Source organism: Trachypithecus francoisi, unplaced genomic scaffold (genome assembly GCF_009764315.1).
Source record: "Trachypithecus francoisi isolate TF-2019V2 unplaced genomic scaffold, Tfra_2.0 Lachesis_group4, whole genome shotgun sequence".
NCBI lineage: Eukaryota > Metazoa > Chordata > Mammalia > Primates > Cercopithecidae > Trachypithecus > Trachypithecus francoisi.
In genome coordinates, this window is record NW_022681469.1 from 56,953,760 (window position 1) to 56,978,477 (window position 24,718).

The following is a 24,718-nucleotide window of genomic DNA, read 5'->3' on the forward strand; positions in this document are numbered from 1 at the left end:
AAACCAATGTCAAGGACCTTTTTCCTATGTTTTCTTCTAGGAGTTTTATGCTTTCAGATCTCATGTTTAATTCTTTAATCTAGTTTGAGTTAATTTTTGTGTGTGACGTAAAACAAGGGCCTGATTTCATTCTTTGGCATGTGGATATCCAATTTCCCTGATACCCTGTATTGAAGAAACTATGTTGTGCATTCTTGACATCCATGCCCAAAATTACTTGGCTGTATATGCATTAGTTCATTTCTGGGCTCTCTATTTTGTTCCATTGGTCGTTTTTTTTTTTTTTTTTTTTTAATGCCAGCACCATACTGTTTTGATTACTATAACTTTGTGCTACAATTAGAAATCAGAACATGCAATTTTTTTCTAGCATTGTTGTTCTTGCTCAAAGTTGGTTTGGCTACTTGGAGTCCTTTATGGTTCCATATAAATTTTAGGATTTTTTTCTATTCCTGTGAAAAAGTGCTATTGGAATTTTATAGAGATTGCAGGTTGAACCTGTAGATTACTTTGTGTAGTAAAACCATTTTAACAATATTAATTCTTCTAATCCATAACATGGGATACCTTTCCATTTATTTACATCTAATTTCTTTCACTGGAGTTCTATAGTTTCCAGTGTACAGATCTATCATGTCCTTGGTTAAATGTATGCCTAAGTATTTTTATTCTAAAGGTTAAAGTTTTTCTGATGATCTTGATCAGAACTCTCTTGTAGTATCTTTTAGTTGCTTCCCTGTGTAAATACTTTACTTGCTCTAAAATATTTACAATGTTTTCAGAATAATAGAGATTGAAAACTTTAGCAAACTGAGGAATTTGTACAAATTCAGCATGGTACTTATCATTTGTTGCCCAGGTAAGCTGTATCATATTCAAAGGTGCAGTGCTCTGAGAAATTGTCTGAACCTAAGTTTTCAAAGTTAATACCATCTTTATTATAAAGATTTCAAGGCCAGGAGTGGTGGCTCATGCCTGTAATCCTGGCACTTTGGGAGGCCAAGGCAGGTGGATCACCTGAGGTCAGGAGTTCGAGACCAGCCTGGCCAACATGGTGAAACCCCATCTCTACTAAAAATACAAAAATTAGCCAGCTGTGGTGGCATACACCTGTAATCCCAGCTACTCGGGAGGCTGAGGCAGGAGAATCACTTGAACCTGGGAGGCAGAGGTTATTGTGAGTGGAGAATGCACCACTGCACTCCAGCCTGGGAGACAGAGCAAGATTCTGTCTCAAAAAAAAAAAAAAAAAATACCCATATATACATATTTTTAAAACAAATAGATGTACTATACTTTGCAACCCTTTTGTAATGGCAGAAAATTGGAAACATTCTGTATGTTTATAAATAGAAAATTGAATAACCTATGGTACATCTATGCAAAGGAGTGCTATGCAGCTATGAAAAGGAATGAGGTCTATCTCTGTATATTCCTATAAAGTTCTTTAGGATATATTATTAAGTCTAAATGTCTAAGTTTTGCTTCAAAATAATCTAGAGAGTTCAGAGGGGAAGTGGAAGGCTTATAGATAAAATTGCTCATGAATTGATATTTATTGAAGCTGATTAATGGGTACTTGAGGATTCATTGTACTAATCTGCTACTTTTGTTTATATTTGAAACACTTTTCTTTTCTTTCTTTCTTTTTTTTTTTTTTTTTGAGACAGAGTCTCGCTGTGTCTCCCAGGCTGGAGTACAATGACATGATCTCAGCTCACTGCAACCACCACCCACAGGGTTCAAGTGATTCTCCTGCCTCAGCCTCCCAAGTAGCTGGGATTGCAGGCACACACCACCATGCCTGGATAATTTTTTTGGTATTTTTAGTAGAGATGGGGTTTCACCATGTTGGCCAGGCTAGTCTTGAACTCCTGACCTCAGGTAATCCACCAGCCTCCATCTCCCAAATTGCTGAGATTACAGGCATGAGTCACCATGCCCAGCCTTTGAAACACTTCTTAATAAAAAGGTTAAAAATAAGATATAGCCTAACGTTCTGAAGGAAATATTTTTCTGGGATATTCATTCATATTTAATATCCATGAAAGGATTGAGTGTACATATTTTAGTTTATTCACAAAACAAATTTAAATGTATAGCCAAACCATTTTTAGCTGCTTGAAGATTTAAGCAATAAACTGTGATTACTTAGCAAATATAAAGTATTGTAATGTCATAATAATAATAGTTATTTTAAAAAAAACACTATGGGGCATTGAAAAAAGCAAACGTGTTAAAGGAAGGGAAGTCAAATGATACCACTGGCTATTAACATCACATAACAACAGACAATCAGATATTTGGAGCCTCCTGATGGAAGTGTATGTTACCACCTATGAAGTATTGTTGTAGCAGCAGGAAGAGGAAAACAAGTACATGTATAATTTATGACTGCAGAAGAAAATTAGAGATAGCAGAGTAGGAGCTCAAGTCCTGAGGCATTATCATGTTTAATCTGCACATCTTTTTGAAACATAAAAATTAGTTGTTGTTTTGTTTTACTAATTTTACCCCATTTTAGAGAGGAGTAAATTTAATGAATAAATGATATGTCTGTGACCACCTGACTAACACATTCAAGAACCCAGAACCTACCAAACCTTCTGGCTTCATATGATAGAACATGCTTTCCATGTTATAGAGTGAGGCTCAATGTCATCAAGAAAGAGCCAATCCAATAAGATAGACATGAGAAATGATACATATACTCCAGAAGATTCAGACCTTAAAAGCATGACAATTGCAGTTATCTTCTTTGGCAAGAGAAGACTGTAAGTATAATGTTCTGTTGATTCAGTGAAGATTCATGTATTTCTGAGATCAAAAAGAGCTGATGATGATATTGGCACTCTCTTATACAACGGAGGCATTTTACCCGCTCTCTCTCCAGAAGGGCAGTCATCCCAATGTCACCAAAGTGGGCCAACAGAGGCCTTGATGACTAAGACAGAGTTCTTTTAGAAACTTCTGTGGATCTACTTGAATACATGGCCAAATCAATGGCTAATACACAGGGCCGGCTTCAGCTTCATAGATGTATGACCTACATAGTCACACAAAGATCTGCTCTCAGAAGAGCCCTGCACTTGTTTTAATGCTCTGCTGTCACCATTTTTAAATACTTAAAATTTTATTTTTGAGCTTGAGTTTTGTAAATAAAGTCTGTTGGGACAATCGCACATTCACATGAGCAGCACAGATAGGCCAGGAAGCAGTGTGCACATGCATAGGCCTCAATCAGTGGCTGCGGCAGAGGGTGTGGGTGCCAAGCAAATAGGCCTGTGGCCTCGTGCTCAAAAGCATGCATCAGAGCAATTTGAGGTATCACAGAGTCTCAAGGCAGCCAGGCCAGCACTTGAGTGCACGTTGACAAAAGCAATGGCAGCAATAGCAGCAGAAGCAACATGACAGCAAAAGTAATAGGGACAGCTACATCAGTGATGGCTTCAGGAGAAAGAAGAGGCTCTACATGGGGACAGTTCTAGAACCTACCATGGGAGGCTGGTCCCCAGCACCTGTCCCTGTGGTATTTGCACATATAATAAGGAAAGAAACTATTGACACTCATGCAGAAAACTTTTTTAGTAAAATATTACAAAATAAAAGCAAACACACAGACATTGTAATAAAACATGTCAAGGAGTTATTAGAATTATTCAGAGAGTTTAAAATCTCCAGTTTTGAAAACTGCTATAATATTGCAAATCAAATATCCATAAGTTTAGAAATTGAAGTTAAAGATGATTGCATGTGACAGAAAATAAGACTTTTCCAAGCTTGAATAAAGCTTCTAAAGCTTTGAATAAATGAAGTATGAACAAGAAAGACCATTTTTAATTTTATTTTTTCTTTGTAATGGAACATACAACAATAGAATGCATATAAGCAGGTGTTTTGGTGTATATACAAAATATAAAGCCACTTTGGATTATTGTACAACCTCCAGAAGTTACAAAAATTGTCAGAGGAAACATTAAAATGAATGTTGAATAAATTTACATTTAAAATTAAATTCACAGAGGAAGCTGGTTTTTAGAAAGAGTTAAATCTTTTTAGAAACTTGTTCTACAAGAATCATCAGCTCAAAAGGTTATATTTTGAAATGATTTATCAGAAATTTATCTAAATGTTATCACAGCCAATAAATATTCTTATAAACTTCAGTGAAAGATGCATGAGCAGGAAGATTCTTCTCAAATTAAAAATTGCCAAAAATTATGTACGATCTTGCATTTCTCAAGAGCAACTCACATCACTTTCAGTTTGATCAATTAAAAATGAAATTACAATGAGTATAAATTTTGATGATCTAGTAAATTAATTTGCAGAAAAGTGAGTCAGAAAATTCTTATGATCACTCAAGGTATTATATTATTGTTATTTTATTATATAAAATTGTGACATCAAAAATATTTTCTTAGGATTCGTTACTATTCACTTAGTTTTTGTTGCTATTCATGTATTGCTATTACACTTATTACATTTTATAAGTAATAAAATATTTTTAAAGGAAAAACTTTTTATATATTAGTAACTTTCAGAGGACATTTTTCTGACATTTTGACAAGGAATCCCACATTTGTTTTTTTGTACTGGGTCCTGCAAATTATGTAGGTCACCCTGCCAATATGATTTGAGGAAGAAAAATTTTTGAAGCTGGTGTTAGCAGTTGCCCACAGCAATTACAGAAGAACCTCAGTTTTGCTCCTGTGGGACTTTGGTTTTGGACAAACTAACTTTCCAATAAGAAGTAAATGAATTATTGTTACTGCATTGATTTAGTATTAAGCATTTTATTTCTGAAAATTCAAGTAAACTATTTGCAATTGTAATATTCTTTGAACATTAGAAGAATAGCAGAACTTGTTGGTCCCATTGGCAATTATTTTTAGCACACATTCTAAGTATGTTATTTGTAAGGTGTTGAATGTATATGGGTAAATAAGAATATAATTTCTGTTCTAAGAAGTTCAATAAGGTAGACAATATGAAAAATAGTAAATTACAATACAGTATTTTAAGCACTTTTCTGCAGAAATATGTACAAGGTATAGATTATAGAGGTATCAGCACACTTTGCTTTCTGATAATAGGATAGCTGGAGAGGTTTCTGACTTCTTGTTGCATAAATGTCTAGGCTGATATTGACTTGATTCTCATTATAATTCATATATATATTATTTTCCAATTATTGCAACAGTAGCATACTTTTAAAAATAAGAATGATTGATTTGAATGCAACAGTAGAGAGTATCTTTGCAAAAAAGCAGTCTTTTACAATGAGATTATAGCTAACTTTCCTGATTTGTAGTTTCATTGAAGAATAGCTTATTCCGTTTTTTGCTTATTTTTATTGTTTTCCATTAATTTTACTTTATAAGTGAAGACACTCCTAAATAGCCACGTATGGATTAATTTTATTTTAGAATCGTGAGAAATGGAAGACAGTAGCACAGACACAGAAAAAGAAGAGGAAGAGGAGAAAGATGAAAAGGATCAAGAGCCCATTTATGCCATAGTGCCCACAATTAACATTCAAGATGAGCGGTTTGTTGATTTATCCGAAACTCCAGCTTTCATTTTTCTGCATGAGGTATATTTTTCTTTATATGTTACTACAGTAAAACTCAACTCAACATGTACTTAAAAATTCAAATGAAGCCAATATCATTATCAAAATTCTTTATTACATATATCCTGTAGGTGATATTTACAACCTGATACACTAAAACAAAATGGTCCCTGCCTTTTCTTCCAAAAATTTATCATGTAATTCTGAGCCAATGCAGTAGTGTAGGTTCTGATACTTTCGTAGCCTAAGTATTAGCATATATATTCAGTCAGTTACATACATTTCTTGGGTTGGTACATGAAATGAAGATTTCTTTTATTATTGCATATACTACATTTACTTCCATACAATGAAAAGATCTTGTCATATGATAGAAAGAATATATATTTACCTAACTAACTATAGTTACTGCAATGGAGCACTGAAATCTGCTGTTTTCTATCAGCAAATAAGCAAAAAGGGGAATATGATGAATTATATATTCTCATTATGTGAACTTTAAAAAGCAAGATGAACATTTAGGAAATACCCATATATAGGGAGGGTTTTTTTTTTTTTTAAAGTAATGGCTGACTACATATTCAACTGTTACCTGGTCATGCCTGACAGCTATACTTTAGAAAATGATTTAAAGGACATTGGAATTTCAGATGACAAACTTTATATAACTGAATAAAACATTCTAAGAAATTTGATAATCATAGTAAAAAATAAGTTTAAAAAGTCTTAAAGCAAAAACAGAATTCATTCAAAACCGAGAAGCAAAACCAAATTGGAACAGAATGCAATAAAAAAGTAATTTTTAAAATAATAGTGTTATGGCCCATAATCCATAACACTATTATTTTAAAATAATCCCACTATTTATTATTTTAAAATAATAGTGCTGTAATCCCAACACTTTGGGAGGCAGAGGCAGGTGGATCACGAGGTAAGGAGATCAAGACCATCCTGGCTAACACGGTGAAACCCCGTCTCTAGTAAAAATACAAAAAATCTGCCGGGCGGGGTGGCTGGCGCCTGTAGTCCCAGCTACTTAGTAGGCTGAGGCAGGAGAATAGCGTGAACCTGGGAAGTAGAGCTTGCAGTGAGCCGAGATAGCGCCACTGCACTCCAGCCTGAGTGACAGAACAAGACTCCATCTCCAAAAAAAAAAAAAAAAAAAAAAAAATAGTGTTATATATGTGTGTACAGGATCTAAATTGCTAAATTGTTCACTTTTTCTACAGTTTTGACTTTTTCTTTTATTTTGACATAATTTCAGATATACAGGACAGTTGCAAGAATAGTGCAAAGAATTTCCATAGTTACTTTGGAACTTAAACCCAGATTTCTCAGATGTTAACATCTTAACACATTTGCTTTATCCTTTTCTTTCTATCTTCTTGTTCTCTCAACCTCTCTCTTTCTCTCTCTCTGAAGACACGATGCCCCTTTACACCTAAATGCGTCACTGTGTTTCCTAAAAATATATTCATTCTCTTAATCATAGTACAATAATATCAGGAAATTAACACTGATATAATACCATTTTCTAATCTACATACCTTATTCAGGTCTTGCCAATTGTCCCAATAATGTTCTTTATAGCAAAAGAAAATTCCAGATTATGTATTGCATTCAGTAGTCATCTCTTTAGTCTCCTTTAATCTGGAACAATTCTTCAGGATTTCTTTAGTTTTCATGATATTGACACTTTGAAGAGAAGAGGCTGTTTATTTTGTGATTTTTTTTTCAATTTGGATTTTTCCAATTTTCTCATTATTAGATTCAAGTTATGTATTTTTGGTGAAAATATAAAGACACAATGTTGTATTCTTCTCAAGTATCTTCTACCAGGAACACATGATGTGCCTTGTCCCACTGCTAGACTTGTTCATCTTGATCACTTGGTTAAGGTGGTGACTTCCAGATTTCTCTTTTATTTATTTATTTTTCCATTTGAAATTAATAAGCACCTCAAGAAGAGATACTCTGAGACTATGTAGTTGTCTTACTCCTCTTAACATTTTCACCTACTAGCTTGGGATTTATTGGTGATACTTACCCAAATCAACTTTTGTTATGATGGTTGTCAAATGGTGATTTTCTAATTCCATCATTTCTTCTATATTTGTTAGGTGGCTTTCTACTATAAGGAAGAACTTTCTCTTCTTTCCTTATTTTTTCATCTGTTTATCAGTGTGGACTTATGGTTTCTCACTGTCATTCCTTTTCATGCTCTAATTGTCCCACATCTGGCCAGTGTACACCTTTCAGGTAGGCTTACCTGTCCTTCTGATATGCTCCTGTAATTCCTTCTGCACTTCCTTTCTGGCATAAGAATGTGTTCTGGGCTCATCTTGTATTTTCTTTGCTCCAGTCATTTCTTGGAGGATCCCTAGTTCCTTTTACTGGAGAATGATATTTGGAAACTAAGATATTAATGCTGAGTATGGTCATTGCTCCTAGAATGTCATAGCTTCTAGCCCTTGTCAGTGGACAGAGCTAGGGAATAGATTTATGAATATTTATATCCACACAAATTTAAATCTATTTCTACGTCTGTCTTTATATATTTTTAAATCTAACTCTTATTTTAGATACAGGGCATACAGTACAGGTTTGGTACATGGGCATATTGCATTCAGGTGGTAAGCATAGTACCTGGTAGGTAGTTTTTCAACCCACACTTTCCTTCCTCCCTCCACTCACTAGTGGTCTGCAGTGTCTGTTATTCTCATGTTTATATCCATGTGTGCTCAATGTGTAGCTCCTACTTATAAATGAGAATATGCAGTGTCTGGTTTTCTTTTCCTGCATGAATTCACTCAGGATTATGGTCTCCAGCTCCTTCTATGTCTCTGTGAAGGATATGATTTCATCTTCCTACATGGTTGCATAGTATTCTGTGGGGTGTATATAAAATACACTTTCTTTATCCAGTCCACCACTGATGGGCAGCTAGATTGATTCCACATCTTTGTTATTAATAGTTTGGTGATGAATGTATGAGTGCATGTGTCTTTTTGGTATAACGATCTGTTTTCCTTTGGTTTTATACCCAGTATTGAGATTGCTGGGTTGAATGGTAACTCTAAGTTATTTGAGAAATCTCCAAACTGCTTTCCACAGTAGCTGAACTAAACTAAAGAGCCTCTTCACAGCAAAAGAAACTATCAATAGAGTAAACAGACTATAGAATGGGAGAAAATATTTGCAAACTATGCATCTGACAAAGGTCTGATATCTGGAATCTATAAGGAACTTAGACAAATCAACAAGCAAAAAACAAATAACCCCATTTTAAAAAGGACAAAGGACATGAATAGACATTTCTTAAAAGAAGACATACATGTGGCCAACAAAAGTAGGAAAAAATGCTCAGCATCACTATCAGAGAAACACAAGTCAAAACCACAATGAGATATTATCTCACACCAGTCAGAATGGCTATTATTAAAAAGTCAAAAACAACGGATGCTGGCAAGGCTATGGAGAAAAAGAAATGCTTATCTTTATATTTTTAAAACCATGATTTCCTTCCTCTAATCTTAATATTTCAAGTGAAGGGTTCACATTTCTGTTAAAATCCATCATATGTCCAACTTTGCATTAGGATTTCTACTTCTCCACCACTACCTTTAATAATCAAATCAAAAATAAGGCTAAACTTGTATCATAAATTTGTTTGATACAGTAGCTACCAAAGACGTTGAATCAACATACACTTATGATGTAAACTCATGCATTCTTAGGTCTGACATAAGTTGTTTGAAACCCAATCATACCCAATCTTTGTACTAGTTAAAATAACTCATCCCCACGTGGTTGAGATATAGCCCACTTGTTTCTCATCCTGCTAATCCCAAACCCAAAACACCCCACAGCTGCTAACCATAATAAACTTAATGGTCAACACCAGAGTCATATAAATAAGTTTCCCCCTTCTGGCGTGTCTTCCTTAAATCAGCCAATCCACAACTCCTGTGAGAAGACCAGAGGGCTAATACCCATATACCTTAATAAAGGTGAGGTTCCACAGCTGCTCTCTCACTCCCCACCCACTGCTGAGCTCCCTGCCACCTCCAGACTTATCTGCGCTCCCCATCAGCACCCCTAAGCTGTCAGATCTGTAAGTAATAAATTTCTTCTGTTTCATGCGTTTGATTTCACCTTTTCATTGTTGTCATTGTGTTTCACATGACTGACACACAGGAACCTGACGCCCCATCCGTCAGGGCTCTTCTAAAGAGCAGCTATCTTGGCTTATGGCCACTCTTCACAGACCTTAAGACCAATTTATAAAGCCATAACAGTAAAAATCACAACAACTTGAGTTTATTTGTAGCAAAAGTTATGCTAATAGTAAAAATTATCTTCAAGGTTTTCTAAGCTAAAGATAAAGGTTTGTTTTGAAAAATTAAAGAACTTAGGGCAACTTCTCATGCATGTTGATCCTCAATCTAACAATTTAATAAATATTTCAAGAATCTCTCAATATACATGGATGCACAAATTAGAGGTATTAATTGCTGGGTATAACAGGCCTCTGATAATTATATCCAAGAGCTTTCAATAATAGTTTCAAACAACTGTGCTACCTACCCTTTTGCGTAGTATCAATATCAGCAATTTTACTGCCTGAGAACTCCTCAAACAAGCGATAAATTGCAAACTTTCAGAATATTCAGAATTATTGGCTTCAGAAAACTTTATTTCCATAACACCACCACTAAGATATTGTTCTTAATTGGCATCTGGAGCTTTATAATTCTTTTATGATTATTCGAAAATCTATGGGTCTCACAAGTTTTTAACCTACTGTGTATAACCTACTTTGTCTTCCTTCAGTTGTCTTTGTCCTTTAACCTACTTTGTCTTCCTTCGGTTGTCTAAACAGAAACTGTATCTGCAAAAATGGCAAAAGTGCAAATGACGACTGAAGGAAAGCAGTCAGAAATCCACTTCCAAGGGTCCAGGTGCTTGGCATAACATTGGAAAACACAGAAGCTGCTTACAGCATTCATTGTTACTAATGCTATTTGCACAGTTGGCCCAGCCCTGCCAAGTTGCCATGCATGGGTGTCATGCTCTCGTCTCATATTGCCTGAAGAATGTGTTCACTAAGACAGTCACAGGCCTCTGCAATTTATACCCAAACTACTTTAACAATCTAGTCATTCACTTAGATTCTCGGGATCTACTCCTTGTTGTTCCCCTCATCAGGGACTTTAGAAAGAATAACTTCAGATGTCTAAGGAAACTGGCATAAATTCAAAATACATGATGTAAGATCATGGCTATCCACCAATCTGCCTAGTCACATTGCCTCTGTTGCTTTTAAAGCTATGCCATTCATACTAAAACACCAAACAAAATGCTTGCATAGACCGCACTTTGCAACCCCTGAGTCTCTTCCTAACCTTTGAGATCCTGGCTCAAATCTCATGTCCTTCAGGGAACTGCCTGAGTAGCCAGCTCACAGAGGTTTCTCCAACCTCTCAACTCTTCCCACATCACTTGGGGCTTAGTTATTAACAGATATTTATTGACTAATTGGCATAAAATATTTTGCATAGAAAATGTAGAGTCCCATTGAGAACACATGGACACAGAGAGGGGAACAACACACACCAGGGCCTGTTGGGGGGCTGGGGGCTTAGGGGAGGGAAATTAGAGGATAGGTCAATAGGTGCAGCAAACCACCATGGCACACATAGACCTATGGAACAAACCTGCATGTTCTGCACATGGATCCCTTTATTTTTAAGAAGAAAAAGAAAATTTTAGAGTTGCCCACTGACATTATGATCACATTAAGCGGTAAGACCTAACAGGGCAGGAACTACACTGTGTTAATTCACTCCTTGGGATGAATGTTCAAAGTGATGCTTGGAGCTGGGCACAGTGGCTCATGCCTGTAATCCCAGCACTTTGGGAGGCCGAGGTGAGTGAATCACCTGAGGTCAGGAGTTCCAGACCAGCCTGGCCAACATTGGCAAAACCCCGTCTCTACTACAAATACAAATATTAGCCAGGTGTGGTGCATGCCTATAATCCCAGCTACTCAGGAGGCTGAGGCAGGAGAATTGCTTGAACCTGGGAGGTGGAGGTTGCAGTGAGCCAGGATCACATCATTGCACCTGGACAACAAGAGTGAAACTATGTCTCAAAAAAAAAAGTGATTAAGTGATGCTTGGAAACCAAGCCACACAACTCCCATCAATGGGCTGTGTGGGTTAATGTGGGACACCTGCTTCCCAAATTGGCCAGTGCTGCCTAACCATGAGGCCTGGTACTCCAGACTTTTTTTTGTCCTATTGAATATTTAATCCTATCCCATTTTCTTTATATTGTTAATTTTTTTCTTACGGTATAACATACAGAGTAAACCTCATAAATATTAAGTATACAGACCAGGTTATTTATTTATTTATTTTTTTTTTGAGACGGAGGTTTGCTCTGTCGCCCAGGCTGGAGTGCAGTGGTGCTATCTCGGCTCACTGCAAGCTCCACCTCCTGGGTTCACGCCATTCTCCTGCCTCAGTCTCCCGAGTAGCTGGGACTACAGGCGCCCACCACCACGCCCAGCTAATGTTTTGTATTTTTAGTAGAGACGGGGTTTCACTGTGTTAGCCAGGATGGTCTTGATCTCCTGACCTCCTGATCCGCCCGTCTGGGCCTCCCAAAGTGCTGGGATTACAGACATGAGCCACGGCGCCTGGCCAGATCAGGTTTTTCACATTTGCCTATAACCAACATGTCCATAACTGAATTTATCATTCTTCTCCCAATCATCTGTGTTCTCTTTGTAAGTTGGAGAGTTAAATATCTCCTTTAAATATGTATCTCATTGATTTAACTCTTCTCCCACCATATTCTCAGTCTAATCAGGATCTACTTCCAGGAACCCGAGGTCTCCTTTGAGGCCTTCCCGGTCATTGCTCCCACCCAAGATAACCACTATACTGGCTTATGTATTAGTTTGCCTCTTCTTGAACATCATATAAATGGAGTCATACAGTATGTTTTTCTTTGTGTCTGGCTATTTTGGCTCACTTTTATAGTTGTGAGATTCATTAATAGCATTATGTGTGGCAGTAGTTCCATTCTTTTTTTATTGCTTCTTAGTATCCTGATGATATAGGACAGTCAAGCCCCCAAATTGAGGCTTAGCTTGGGAGGGTTATTGGTTCTTGGCTTCAACCATGTAGAATTCAAGAGCAAGCTGGTGGTGGTAAACAGCAGCTTTATTGAAGTGGCAGTGAACTGCAGCAGCAGAGGTTCTGATCCTTGTGGAGCAGGGCTACGCCATAGGCAGTGTACCCGGAATAGCAGCTCAGAGGCAGTTCTGCACTCATATTTATATCCACTTTTAATTAGATGCAAATGAAGGACTGGTTTATGCAGAAATCTCTAGAATGAGGGTGGTAACTTGCAGGTTGTCAAGTTGATGCCATGGAAAGGGGCAGTAACTTCCCAGTGTTACCATGGCAATGGTAAACCAACAGGGCACACTGGTGAACGTGTCTAATGGGGGAGGTGCTTCTGCCTCAGACCTGTTTTAGCTAGTCCTCAATTTTGTGCGACATCCAAGCCCCGCCTCCGAAGTCGAGTTCTGCCTCCTACTTCACTACTGTATAAATATACCCTAATTTGTTGATCCATTCTATTTTGTTTACAAAAGGATTATTTCCTGTTTTGAAGATTATGAATAAGATTCTGTGATCATTCTTATGCATGCCTTGTACTTAAGAATGAACTTGTCTTGGGTATACACACAGGAGTGGGGTTACTCTGTCATAGTTTAGGTTTGTATGCAACTTTAGTAAAGACCTTCAATCAGTTTTTCCAAAGAGGTTGAACCAGCATACACTCGGATGGGTATTATGTTAGATGCTCTCACACGTCCAGGGTTAATATAAGTGATAGCTTTCATGGTATTCTCTAGTTAGGATTTCTACTTCTATCTGCATGTGCTTATGTAAAGCAGCACTGATTTATAAATGTGACCTCAGTTGTCATGGGTCAGTGTGTCAGATGTTGAACTTTTCCAAGACTTGGAGGCTGTAAAACCACTTTTGTCTTAATGCTGTGAGTCAAAATCAAAACATTAAATTATTTTGCCTAAGCGAAATAATTGGCTCTTTGCTTTTTACCAAGAACCAGGCATTCCCTCCCTTCATTTCCTGAAAATAATTCTTGTGTCAATCATTGTTAAGTAAGTCTTTGACCTGACTTAGCCAAGAGGTGGAGAAAAGGAGGCATAGGAGCATTGCATTTGGGAGGCATAAAAGGGAGAGCCAACATTGTAGGGAAACACCAAGAAAGTAAAACTATGAATCAAAATAGAATACGAAACTAAAAGTAGAGTGTGGAAGTATACAGATCATCATGGGCAATGATGAAGATGGATTAAATTTGTTGATATATGACCTTTTCATGAAAACAGGTTATATATAAAACTATGAACTGTTGCACTTCTTACAAAATATGTAATGGCAGCATTTGTGTCCAAGTTTCAGTTGCATGTCAGATTTGATGAGTATTAAGATGTTAAGAACCTTGTGAACAATAATTTTGGACATTAAGTCTTAATCTATTTAAAAGATAAAAGATACAGCATTCACTATGTGCTAGGCACTGTGCTAGATGTTTATAATTATTATTGCTAAAGCTACTGAAATTAAATTCATCCCTTCAACTCCTCCTTGGTTTTGAGCACCTCCTGTGTGCTGGATTATGTTAGATACCGTGAGAATTTATGGACATAAAGCATAAAAAGGTTCCTATTCTTTAGAAGCATTATTTGTGAACAAGAAGATTGAAATATTAAATGTCAACAAAAGACATACGATTGTGGACCCAGAAGATACAAGCAGTGTTACCAGAAGCTTGATCGCTGTGGGATGAGATGGTCTAGAAAGATTTTTAGGGCAGTAAGACATGAAAGGGGATATTTCATCCATATACACAGGGTCCATTATGAATCTGGTTTTTTTTTTTTTGTCCATACCCATATATGCACATACTTGGAATATCTTCATGTAGATGACCCCAAAGTACCTCAAACTAAACATACTCAGAACTAAATCCATTATCCTTCTCCCAAACCTAACTCTGCTCCTCGGTTCTGTCGGTTGGTTCTCTGTTAATATCTCTTGAATTTGTGTTTCTCCATTCCTACCACCTCACCAGTTAGAATGCCATTTCGTGATGAAGATGTGAAGAGAGACTGCACAGTGGCAGTGGCAATGAGGAAAAAGGAGTGAATACATTTAGGAGAGATACTAGGGAACTATAAAAGACTTAGTGTCTTTTAGACTTATATAGACTTAGTGTCTATATGCTTAGTGTCTGAGTGGATGGAGTGGGTGAGGAAAAGAATCTAAATTGATGCTTGACATTCTGATTTAGGAAATCAGCCAAATTATGGCACCATACATGAGAGTTCAGAAGAAGCAACAGGTCTGAAGGGAATGTCCAGTACGTGGATCTGAGCTTATGGGGGAAGTCTCTGGCTACAGGTGTAGACACAGTAGGTTCTTGATATAGTATTCAGAATGCTTTCTGAAAGACTTGCAGCTTGATACCTATGTATATTTAACAACACAGTCTACCACTGTGTATTTTTAAAAAGATGCCATTGTTTACCTAATTTCATACTTGTAAAATTATCTTTTTTACGAGGATATTCATATATTCAAAAGATGCTTTATTTTCTATATATTTTGTTCTCTTAAGGCTGGTACCAGATAAATAAATGCTGGATTTTTTAAATAATTGTTTTTGAGATAAGCTCTGTCTCTGTTGCCCAGACTGAAGTGCAGTGACAAAATCTCAGCTCACTGCAATCTCTACCTTCTGGGCTCAAGCAATCCTCCCACCTCAGCCTCTCGAGTAGCTGGTACCAGAGGCACATAACACCAGGCCTGGCTAATATTTGTATTTTATGTAGAGATAGGGTTTCACCATGTTGTCCAGGCTGGTCTCAAATTCCTAGGCTCAAGTGATCTACCCATCTTGGCCTCTCAAAATGCTGGGATTACAGGTGTGAACCCCTGCACCTGGCCTAAAGTTTTAATTACTGAAAGTATTGGTGCTCTGCTGATGCTACTAAAGCTTCATTTATTTTGTAGGTTGGACTTTCTATAGAGTTACTAATGAGCTTCTTGAGATAATCCCTAATGATACTTCAAAATTTTTTTAAGGAATTAAATATTTTCTATTTTTTTATACCTTAATTAACTGGTTACAAAGATGAAAAGATAAGAACCCCACCCTCAAGGAGCTTACGAAGTAGTTTCAAGTATGTAAATTTACTTTTCAGAATGATTCTGTAATAGGAGTTTTGAGATATTGCTATTTCCATCTTAAAGATTCTGGAAGATTGAGACTGCCCTGGGTTACACATCTGGGTGGAATTTGGAACCCAATCTTCCATTTCCTGCTTGAGCACACATTTCACTTGACATTGTTCACTTGACATTCACACATTTAAACACTGCTATTTTAGGCTTTACAATTTGACTTTTAAAGTAGACTGTGTATTAAAACAAAGATAAATATGTAACACTCTGTTTAAATATTTCTAGTATGTTTCCCCATCCTCCCCTTAGTTATCACCCCTCACTAACAGCTGTACTTGTAGGCTGTGCTTTAAAAAATGACTAAGTTTATTTTATAAACCTTCCTGCAAATCTTGCTATTATTGGCATGTTTTCACTTTTCCTTCAGACATCCAGGCACCCTTGCAAGAATAATTTTTCAAGATTGTCTTTGGCTGTCAAGAATCTTTAAAGAGACGGATAGTTTATTGAACAGTACAGATAGGTTCTATTGTTCCCAAGTTTTTGTTATTATTGTTTTTACTCTGACAGTGGGTTGGAAATTTAAAAATCTTTCCAGTATGGAAGAAGACCTTGTAATGCACTTAAATATTTGAGATACCAACATACCTTAAATCCACTTACAAAGATTTAATATTGATGCTAAGATTATAAAAATACAGGCCATACTCCATTTTCCTAAGTAGACTAATACCCCTCAATTCAGTTAAATTGTACACTGCAGAAGCAGTCGGGGTAAGAGGAAAGAAGGCACTGTGTTAGCGTGTCCTCTTCTTGGCACCTTTAAAATGACAAACGTGGAGATGGATTTTGGCCAGGAATCTGGGGTATTGTCAGAACAACTCCATTTGAACAAGCTGTGCTTAGCGGTAAGAGGGAGTCAGAAGGGTGCTGAAAATCGGGCACAGAGAAGAAGAAAGATAAAGAAAAATTGGTTCTTTACCTCCTCACATACAATCTGTGAGATTATCTTCCTTTACTCATTCTGAAAAATCTTTCCTGAGCGTCTACAATATGCCAGATCCAAAGCTAGGAATGGGAGGAAAACGCAGCAGTGGCCATACCCTCAGTGGCCCATTTGTCTCTCTGTTTGTGTGGTTTATTTGCCCCTCTTCTCCTTTATCCTTCTCTGGTTCTTTACTGTCATAATGAGATCCTAGTTTGTATGTGTATGTGCGTGTGTGTTTAATTATATAGTTAATACAGTTTTAATCACCTCTTTATTTTTCATTGATTGTTTACCACTGTTGCAGCAACTTGATTAAATATTAAAAATAATAATCTAAACTTTGATACTGGCTTTTTAAATAGTCACTGACCAGATGTTGCTCTTCAAAATAAGTATTAGGAGAAATAATAGTATTTTCTCCTTTGAGAGAAAGTTGGCTTTGGAAAGCTCGTGGCTCTTAGTAGTGAATGTGCATCTTACAAAACAGTGCCTTTAGTAATGCAATCACTATTTTAATACATTGGGAACTAAAGATGGAAGCTTAAGGATTAAAATAAAATACCTTTTTCAAAAAAAAGAAGTATTAATATATAGGTAGACAGAGAGAGAGTACTGTTGTCTGTTGGGTAGATTCCTTGGCAAATAAACAGAAGGGAGTAGGACTGGGAATTTGTCCATCTGGTAACCAGACTTACAGGTAAATCAGTTAAATGAGTTAGCAGTAGTCAACCCAGAAAAGTTAGCTAAGACAAGGCAGTTACTAAAGTTTTCATTAGGCAAGCAAGATTAGGTTCTCAATGGTCAAGCAGTGAGATGCAAGCCAGACTGGGAAGTTAAGGAACAGAGTATCAGGGAATCATAATAAAGTTGTAATAAAATGTATTCAGCCATGGGGCTAGTTTTATTTATATAAAGCTATTTTAATATATAAAATATATACATAGTACAAAATCCAGAAGGTGCAGAATAGTAAACAGTGAAAAGTCAGCCTTCCACCCCATTCTGCGATCTAAACTGCCCCTCCCGAGAGGCAACCATAATTAGCAATCTTTTATATAGCCTTATAGAACATCTATGCACAAAGAAGTCGTAGTATAATATACACACTTTTTTCACATATATATACAATTTTTATTTTTTTTCATTGCATAGTATTTCAAGGCATGAATGGAACATACTTTTTAAAACTAGTTCCTTATGAGACATTTAGGTCATTTCCAATCGTCTGCTATTACAGATAATGATAGAGTGACTAACTTTAAACATGCATCATTTTATACTGGAGTAATCATGTTAAAAGGTCAAATTCCTAATAGTGGGATTGCTGGGTCAGTGGATTTGCTCATTCAAAAAAACCTTTGTGATAAAATTATACTATTTTAACTGTTTTTAAGTGTACCATTTGTGTTAAGAATATTCACATTGTTGTTCAACTAATCTCTAGAACTTTTTCATATGCGAAACTGAAATTCTACACCCATTAAACAACTCCCCAGTTCCCCTTTTCTCCTATTTTGTTTCCATGAATGTGTCTACTTTAGATATACCTCCTGTAAGGAGAATCATACAGTATTTGTTTTTTTATGAATGGCTTATTTCACTTAGCGTAATGTCATCAAGGTTCATTCATGTTGTAGCCGGTGTCAGAATTCCTCTCCTAAGATGGAATAATAATTCATCGTGTGTGTATACATATATATACACATACCATATAGATACAATGTACAATATATATGCACCCATATATATGTACCACCATAAACAGACAACCCCCCCATATTTTGTTTATCCATTCATCCACTGATGGACACTTGGGTTGCTTCTACCTCTTGGCTATTGTGAATAGTGCTGCTATTATGATAGGCATGCAAATAAGTCTTTAAGATCTTGCTTTAAGATGAGGTATGGTGGCTCATACCTGTAATCCCAACACTTTGGGAGGGTGAGGCGGGCGGATTGCTTGATCTCAGGAGTTCATGACCAGTCTGGAAAACAAAGTGAGACCCCAGCTTTTACAAAAATACAAAAATTAGCTGGATGTAATGGCTCATGCCTGTGGTCCCAGCTACTTGGGAGGCTGAGGTCAGAAGATGGCTTGAGCCTAGGAGGCAGAGGTTGCAGTGAGCAAAGATCATTCCACTGCACTCCAGCCTGGGTGAGAGTGAGACCTTGTCTCAAAAAAAAAAATCCTGCTTTAAAAATTTTTGAATATATACCTATAAGTGGAATGGCTGAATGATGGGTTATGGGTTTGTGTATTTAAAAATTTTGTTTTTATTGCCAAGGTACTCTTCATAGAGGTTGTAGCAATTTGTGTTCCTACCAGTAATAAGTGAGTGTCTCTTTACTCATACGACAGCACTGTGTGCCATCTGACTTTTTGACCATTGTCACTCTGATAAGGAAAAAAAAATGTTATTTCATCATAGTCTTTTAAAATATTTTTCTTAAAATAAGTGGAATGGAGTTTTTCATATGTTTACTATTTAAAATGTATATTAATAGGAAATTTGAGATATAGGAAGGTACACAGATCAGGGGATAATTGTCATTGAAATGATAGTTTATTACTCACAGTTCCTGAAGGAAGGGACACATCATGTCACGGTGAGTAGGGTGTTACATGGGAAAGTAGTGGGGTTGGTCACAAGACAGAGGGAGAGGGCTGAACTGTGGGCAAGAGCCTTTACTGTGGTTTTCAAGATAAGGAATAGATGAGGTGGGGGTAAGCAGGCCTAGGATTGGCTACTTTGAATACTTTCATTGGGCTTTGAGCCCATTCATAAGGGCTGTCCCTAATTGTCTGAAACCTGGCACTGTGGTGATAAAGGTCAGTGGGGGTGTAGATTCTGGATTAGTCAGTTGGAATTTGAAAAGTGTGCCCTCAGGAGGGAGGAGGAGGTGAAGTTGGTGACTCAGATATAAAATAATATCAGGTTTTCCAGAACAAGGTGTATGCAGGCCACGTATGTAGGGCAAATGTTAAAGCAGCAACTATGCAGAAGCAAGAAATGTAGAGCCTTAGTACATGTAGGGTTTTAGTACAAAGACCCACTTGTAATTATTTTTTGTGTGAATTCTGCTCACATTTTTTTTTCCATTTTTTCCATTGAGAAATTTAGTTTTTTCTCATACATTCATAGGAACTCGTTATACATTTAGAAAGTAGGCCTTTGTATACAACATGCACTGCAAAAATCTTCCCGTGAGTTTATTGTAGTTTGAGTTTGCTTATGATAGTTTTTTCCCCCATGTGGAAATTAATTTTTTTATGTGCTTGAATGTATTGACCTTTTCCTTTTCAGCTTCAGGATTTTGTGACATACCTTAAAGACTTGTTTTTCTGAGGTTATAAATGTGTTTCCTGTGTTTTTTCCTAGTATCTTGATGGTTTATGTAATCATATTTTCACCTTTGTTGAAGGTAGTATGTTGGTGCCAGGGAAACAAAAAGGAGATACAAGCAACAAGGTTAGAACCTAATGCCAAGTTATTACCTTCTGAGGCAAAATTTATTTACCTCTTTTCATCCTGTACTATCCAGGTGGAGGCAAACAGATACATCTGAGTAGCAAAATACAAAATAGAGAGGCACAAGAATTACCTGACATTAAACCTCAGATTCGGAAGACAGGAATTTTACTATCTATAAAGGCTACAACTAAGAATGGACAGGCTCAAAATTCTTAAATCTTAATGGGTTGGAAAGAAAAAAACCCTGAGCATTGTGGGGTGGGAGAGTGATTGAGTAAAAATGGGTCTTAGGTCTAGCTTTGTATGTTCTAGCTGTGCAAACTTCAAGTCATTTAAGTTCTCTGAACCTTACTTTATACTAGTAAAACATTTTTCAGCTCGTAATACTTCAGGGATACCTCACTGCCTACCATGATTGTTTTACCATCTTTTAAAATTGCTTTTATCACTTTTTCCCCGTGGCAGTCTTACACAGAAGCACTATACATAAAATAGACTTGAGGCCAGATGTGGTGGCTCAGGCTTGTAATCCCAGCACTTTGGGAGGCGAAGGCAGGTGGATGGCTTGAGCTCAGGAGTTTGAGACCAGCCTGGGCAGCACAGTGAGACTCCATCTCTACCCAAAACAAACAAACAAAAATCTACCAAAAAAAAAAAAAAGAAAAAGAATAAGAAAAAAGACTACAGGTGGCATGGTGGTGCACGCCTGTAGTCTCAGATACTAGGGAGGCCGAGGTGGGATGACTTGAGCCTGGGAGGCAAAGATTGCATGAGCTGAGATCAGACCTCTGCACTCTAGCCTGGGTGGCAAGGCCAGACCCTGTCTCAAAGTAGAAAAAATTCGGATGTGGTGGATATAGAGGTGAGGGATGTAAAGTGAAGGCTCCTTGTTCTCACCTTCACCCTATCATCACCACCAACCCCACCACTCCCAGGCCCCCCACCTCAAGGAACTACCGGAGAAATCCCTGCTCTGTACGGATAATTCGTGAACTGAATAAAACCGAACCTTCTCCCTCCAACCTTAAAACCCATCTCAATACAGCCTAAAGGAAACAAAGCCTTGGAAAGCAATATGGCTGTGCTGAAGTCTCCTTCAGGAAATGGAGGCATGACTTCCACAGCGTATCAAGCAGCAAAACTTCCCCAAATTCCTCATCACAGCAACCTCTCCCACACCTCTTTCTTCCCTCTTTTAAAATCTCCTCAGAAACAGGCCTTCCCACCCTCAGGCTATATATGTCTTCTCTGTATCTTTGTCCATCTTCTCCTTGATCTCTTTGGCCATTTCATTATTTTGTAAAGCAGTCTTCAGAGTTCCTTCTACTTTTTCTTCCCACCCAGTATCCCATCATCACCTCATAAGTACAGACACGGAACTGAGCAATTAATAGGTGGCAGAGGGAGACTGTAGATACTCTTGACTTTTTCTCTGCCTTATTATAAGGATTAAGTGTCACCGTCTTGACCTCATAGTCAAATCCCTCTACAATCTGATCCATCATTTTTCTCCCATGCTCCAGCCAAATTAGACGTATTATTGTTTTCTTAACTAGTGCCTGGTTTTCCACCCTGCTGATGTCTTTGCTCATCCTGCACCCAGGCCAGGAGTGCTTGCTTTCCCGTTTCTGTGCTTCAGAATTCTACCTATCTTTCAAGGGTAGCTGAGATCTTGTCTTTTCTCCTGAAGCATCTCCCTTCCTGACAAAATGTGATCACTTCTGCTTCTGCATCCTCTCCGCATAGTGCTTGCTCTTACCTCATGTCACTTACTTTCTTTCCTGTTTTTCAAGCTAATTTGTAGTAGCTTTAGGAACATTGAGAGCAGGAAGCACATAGTATTCTTTTTGATGCTCCTTGTGAACTCTTAGCTCACTGTTTTGCATATAGTTATGCTAAGATTTTTCAAAAGAGCAAATATACCTAGTAATTAGTAAAGCCCCTTGCTAAAATAATCACATTACTGCATCACTATTTTAAAGCAAACTTAAGGAATTTATTCTGGATTTCTGAATATATTTCCTATATCAAGCAACCTAAGTTCTCGTGATTTAAATGTTTAGAACCATCATACATCGCTTCCAGTTTTATTTTGCCAGCTGAGCCCTCAAAGGGATATGTGATAGGGAGGCAATGATTTTCAAATATTTTTTGAAAGATAAAAAATACTTTGCTTCAAGTGAAATTAGAAATGAAACCTCATGATACGGAATAAAAGCGGAACTGTTCCAGCTAAATAGTGTTTCACACGTTATACATTCTGCTGGCTTCTTTCCCAACCCCTTTCTTCAGTGTTTTGAAAATACGTCTGCGGGAGCTCAGGGTCTCTGGGGATACAGTAGGGTCTCGACTCTAGCAACTCAGAATGTTAAATACCAACCCTGCTTTCATCATGAAAGCATTGGTCTTTCCTATCCCACTTCCATAGTTATCCATGATATCAGGGCCTTTCTAGGTTTCTAATAGTTGGCTTGATCAGGTTGAATAAATTTATTCCATATAGGACAGAAATTTAAAAGTCATCATCACCAACACAATTTACTTGTAAATGACACATTCTGAAAGAATTATTTTATCTAACAAATGAAAATAAGGACTTTGCTGTTTACACAAAAAGTCTTTGGCTTCCAAAGAACTCACAAAGTCTTTGTACTTAAGCAGAATTTGTTAAGCAAATTCTGCCATGTAACCATGGGAGTAAAATAGTGTTTGGAGAGCATAGAAACTTGTTTGCCCTTTCTGTCAGGGTTGTTGTAAATTTTGACTTAGCTGCAGGAAGAAAATAATTTTTAACCACTAGGTTAAGCAGGGACATTAACACACTTGGAGATATATTAATTTTTGAAATATCTCCTGTTAGCAAAATATCGTATAGTTGTTTTGATAAAATACAGAAAGAGATGTTTTACCTTAAGCTGAGATACAACTGGAATCATTTTCCACTTCCTGGATTCACACAGAAAGTCTAGGGGGGATGAAACTGAAGTTTACTATGTGTATCTATTACCCATGGAAAATTAGTCCACTTCCTGACCAAGAAGGTCAGGACAGCTGAAAATGGATAATTATCTACAAGTGATAAACAGTTTGTAGATAACAGAGGCTTCCCCCCCCCCCGCCCCCCACCGGGAAGACTTTTAGTGAGCATAAAGCATTGCCTCCTTATTCCAGCATTAATCATAGCAAACAGGGATGACACTGGAAATGCTCCTAGGGAAGTGTCCAGCACATAGTTGGCGCTCAGCAAGTGACAGCTGTTTATCATTATTAGTATGCAGAAACAAGAATCTCTAAATAAAATTAAAACAGGTTAGAGTCACTGGGAAAAAAATGATACTACATTACCGAATGGGACAGAAATACAAGCAAATAATTTTGTGGACCTTTTGATAAACTTTTAAACATGAGCACAAATTGCTTGCCTCTTGTAGAAAATGGGAAAGTGGTAGGGTTTGGCTGTGACCCCACCCAAATCTCATCTTGAGCTGTGGCTCATAATTCCCACATGTTGCAGGAGGAACCGGGTGGGAGGTAATTGAATCTGGTGGTGGCGGCGGCGGGGGGGGGTCTTTCCCCTGCTGTTCTCGTGGCAGTGAATCAGCCCCACGAGATCTGATAGTTTTATAAATGAGAGTTCCCTGCACAAGCGCTCTCTTGCCTGCTGCCATGTAAGAAGTCCCTTTGCTCTTCTTTCATCTTCCACCATGATTGTGAGGCCTCCCCAGCCATGTGGAACTGTGTTAAACCTCTTTCCTTTATAAATTACCCAGTCTCTGATATGTATTAGCAGCCTCAGAACATACTAATACCTAAAGCAAGCCAATTTTCAGAGATAAAAAGCAAGCAGATCTTATGTGTTCACAGGTATGCTGCACTTTGTATAAAGGGGGTCTTTTGTAATAGAGAAGCAATTCATCATAAACAGTATCATTCCCCTTAATGACTCAGAGAAAATGTTGAAAACCAGAGATGAAACTCTCAGATTGAGAGCTTAGAAAGTTATTATTTTGAAAAAGTCTTACTCAAAATGCTATGCATATAGCACCGTGCTATTCATGCACATAGTAAGCAAATGGTAAATATTAATTGGATTCCAATGTAATATCAGTTATTTTGAGGAGCTAAGACAAAGTCTTGCATGTGTATTTTGAAATGCGATTATTTCATTTTAAAAGGAGAGTATAGGCCAGGTGCAGTGGCTCATGCCTATAATCCCAATACATTAGGAGGCCAACATGAGCAGATTGCTTAAGCCTAGGAGTTCGAGATCAGCCTAGGCAATACAGGGAGACCCCATCTCTATAAAAAATTAGTCGACCATGGTGGCACATGGCTGTAGTCCCAGCTACTCAGGAGGCTGAGGCAGGAATATCGCTTGAATCTAGGAGGT

At 37.3% G+C, this 24,718-nt stretch overlaps 1 protein-coding gene across 1 annotated transcript in view; it reads left to right on the forward strand.

Moving 5' to 3' along the window:
• Positions 1–5,429: 5,429 nt before the first annotated feature.
• CCDC146 (coiled-coil domain containing 146) overlaps positions 5,430–24,718 on the forward strand; it is a 154,211-nt gene continuing 134,922 nt past the window's right edge. Inside the window, exon 1 of the mRNA XM_033192958.1 lies at positions 5,430–5,596. Coding sequence (XP_033048849.1) covers positions 5,441–5,596 — 156 coding nt within the window. The 5' untranslated portion in view covers positions 5,430–5,440. The remainder of the gene's footprint in view (positions 5,597–24,718) is intronic.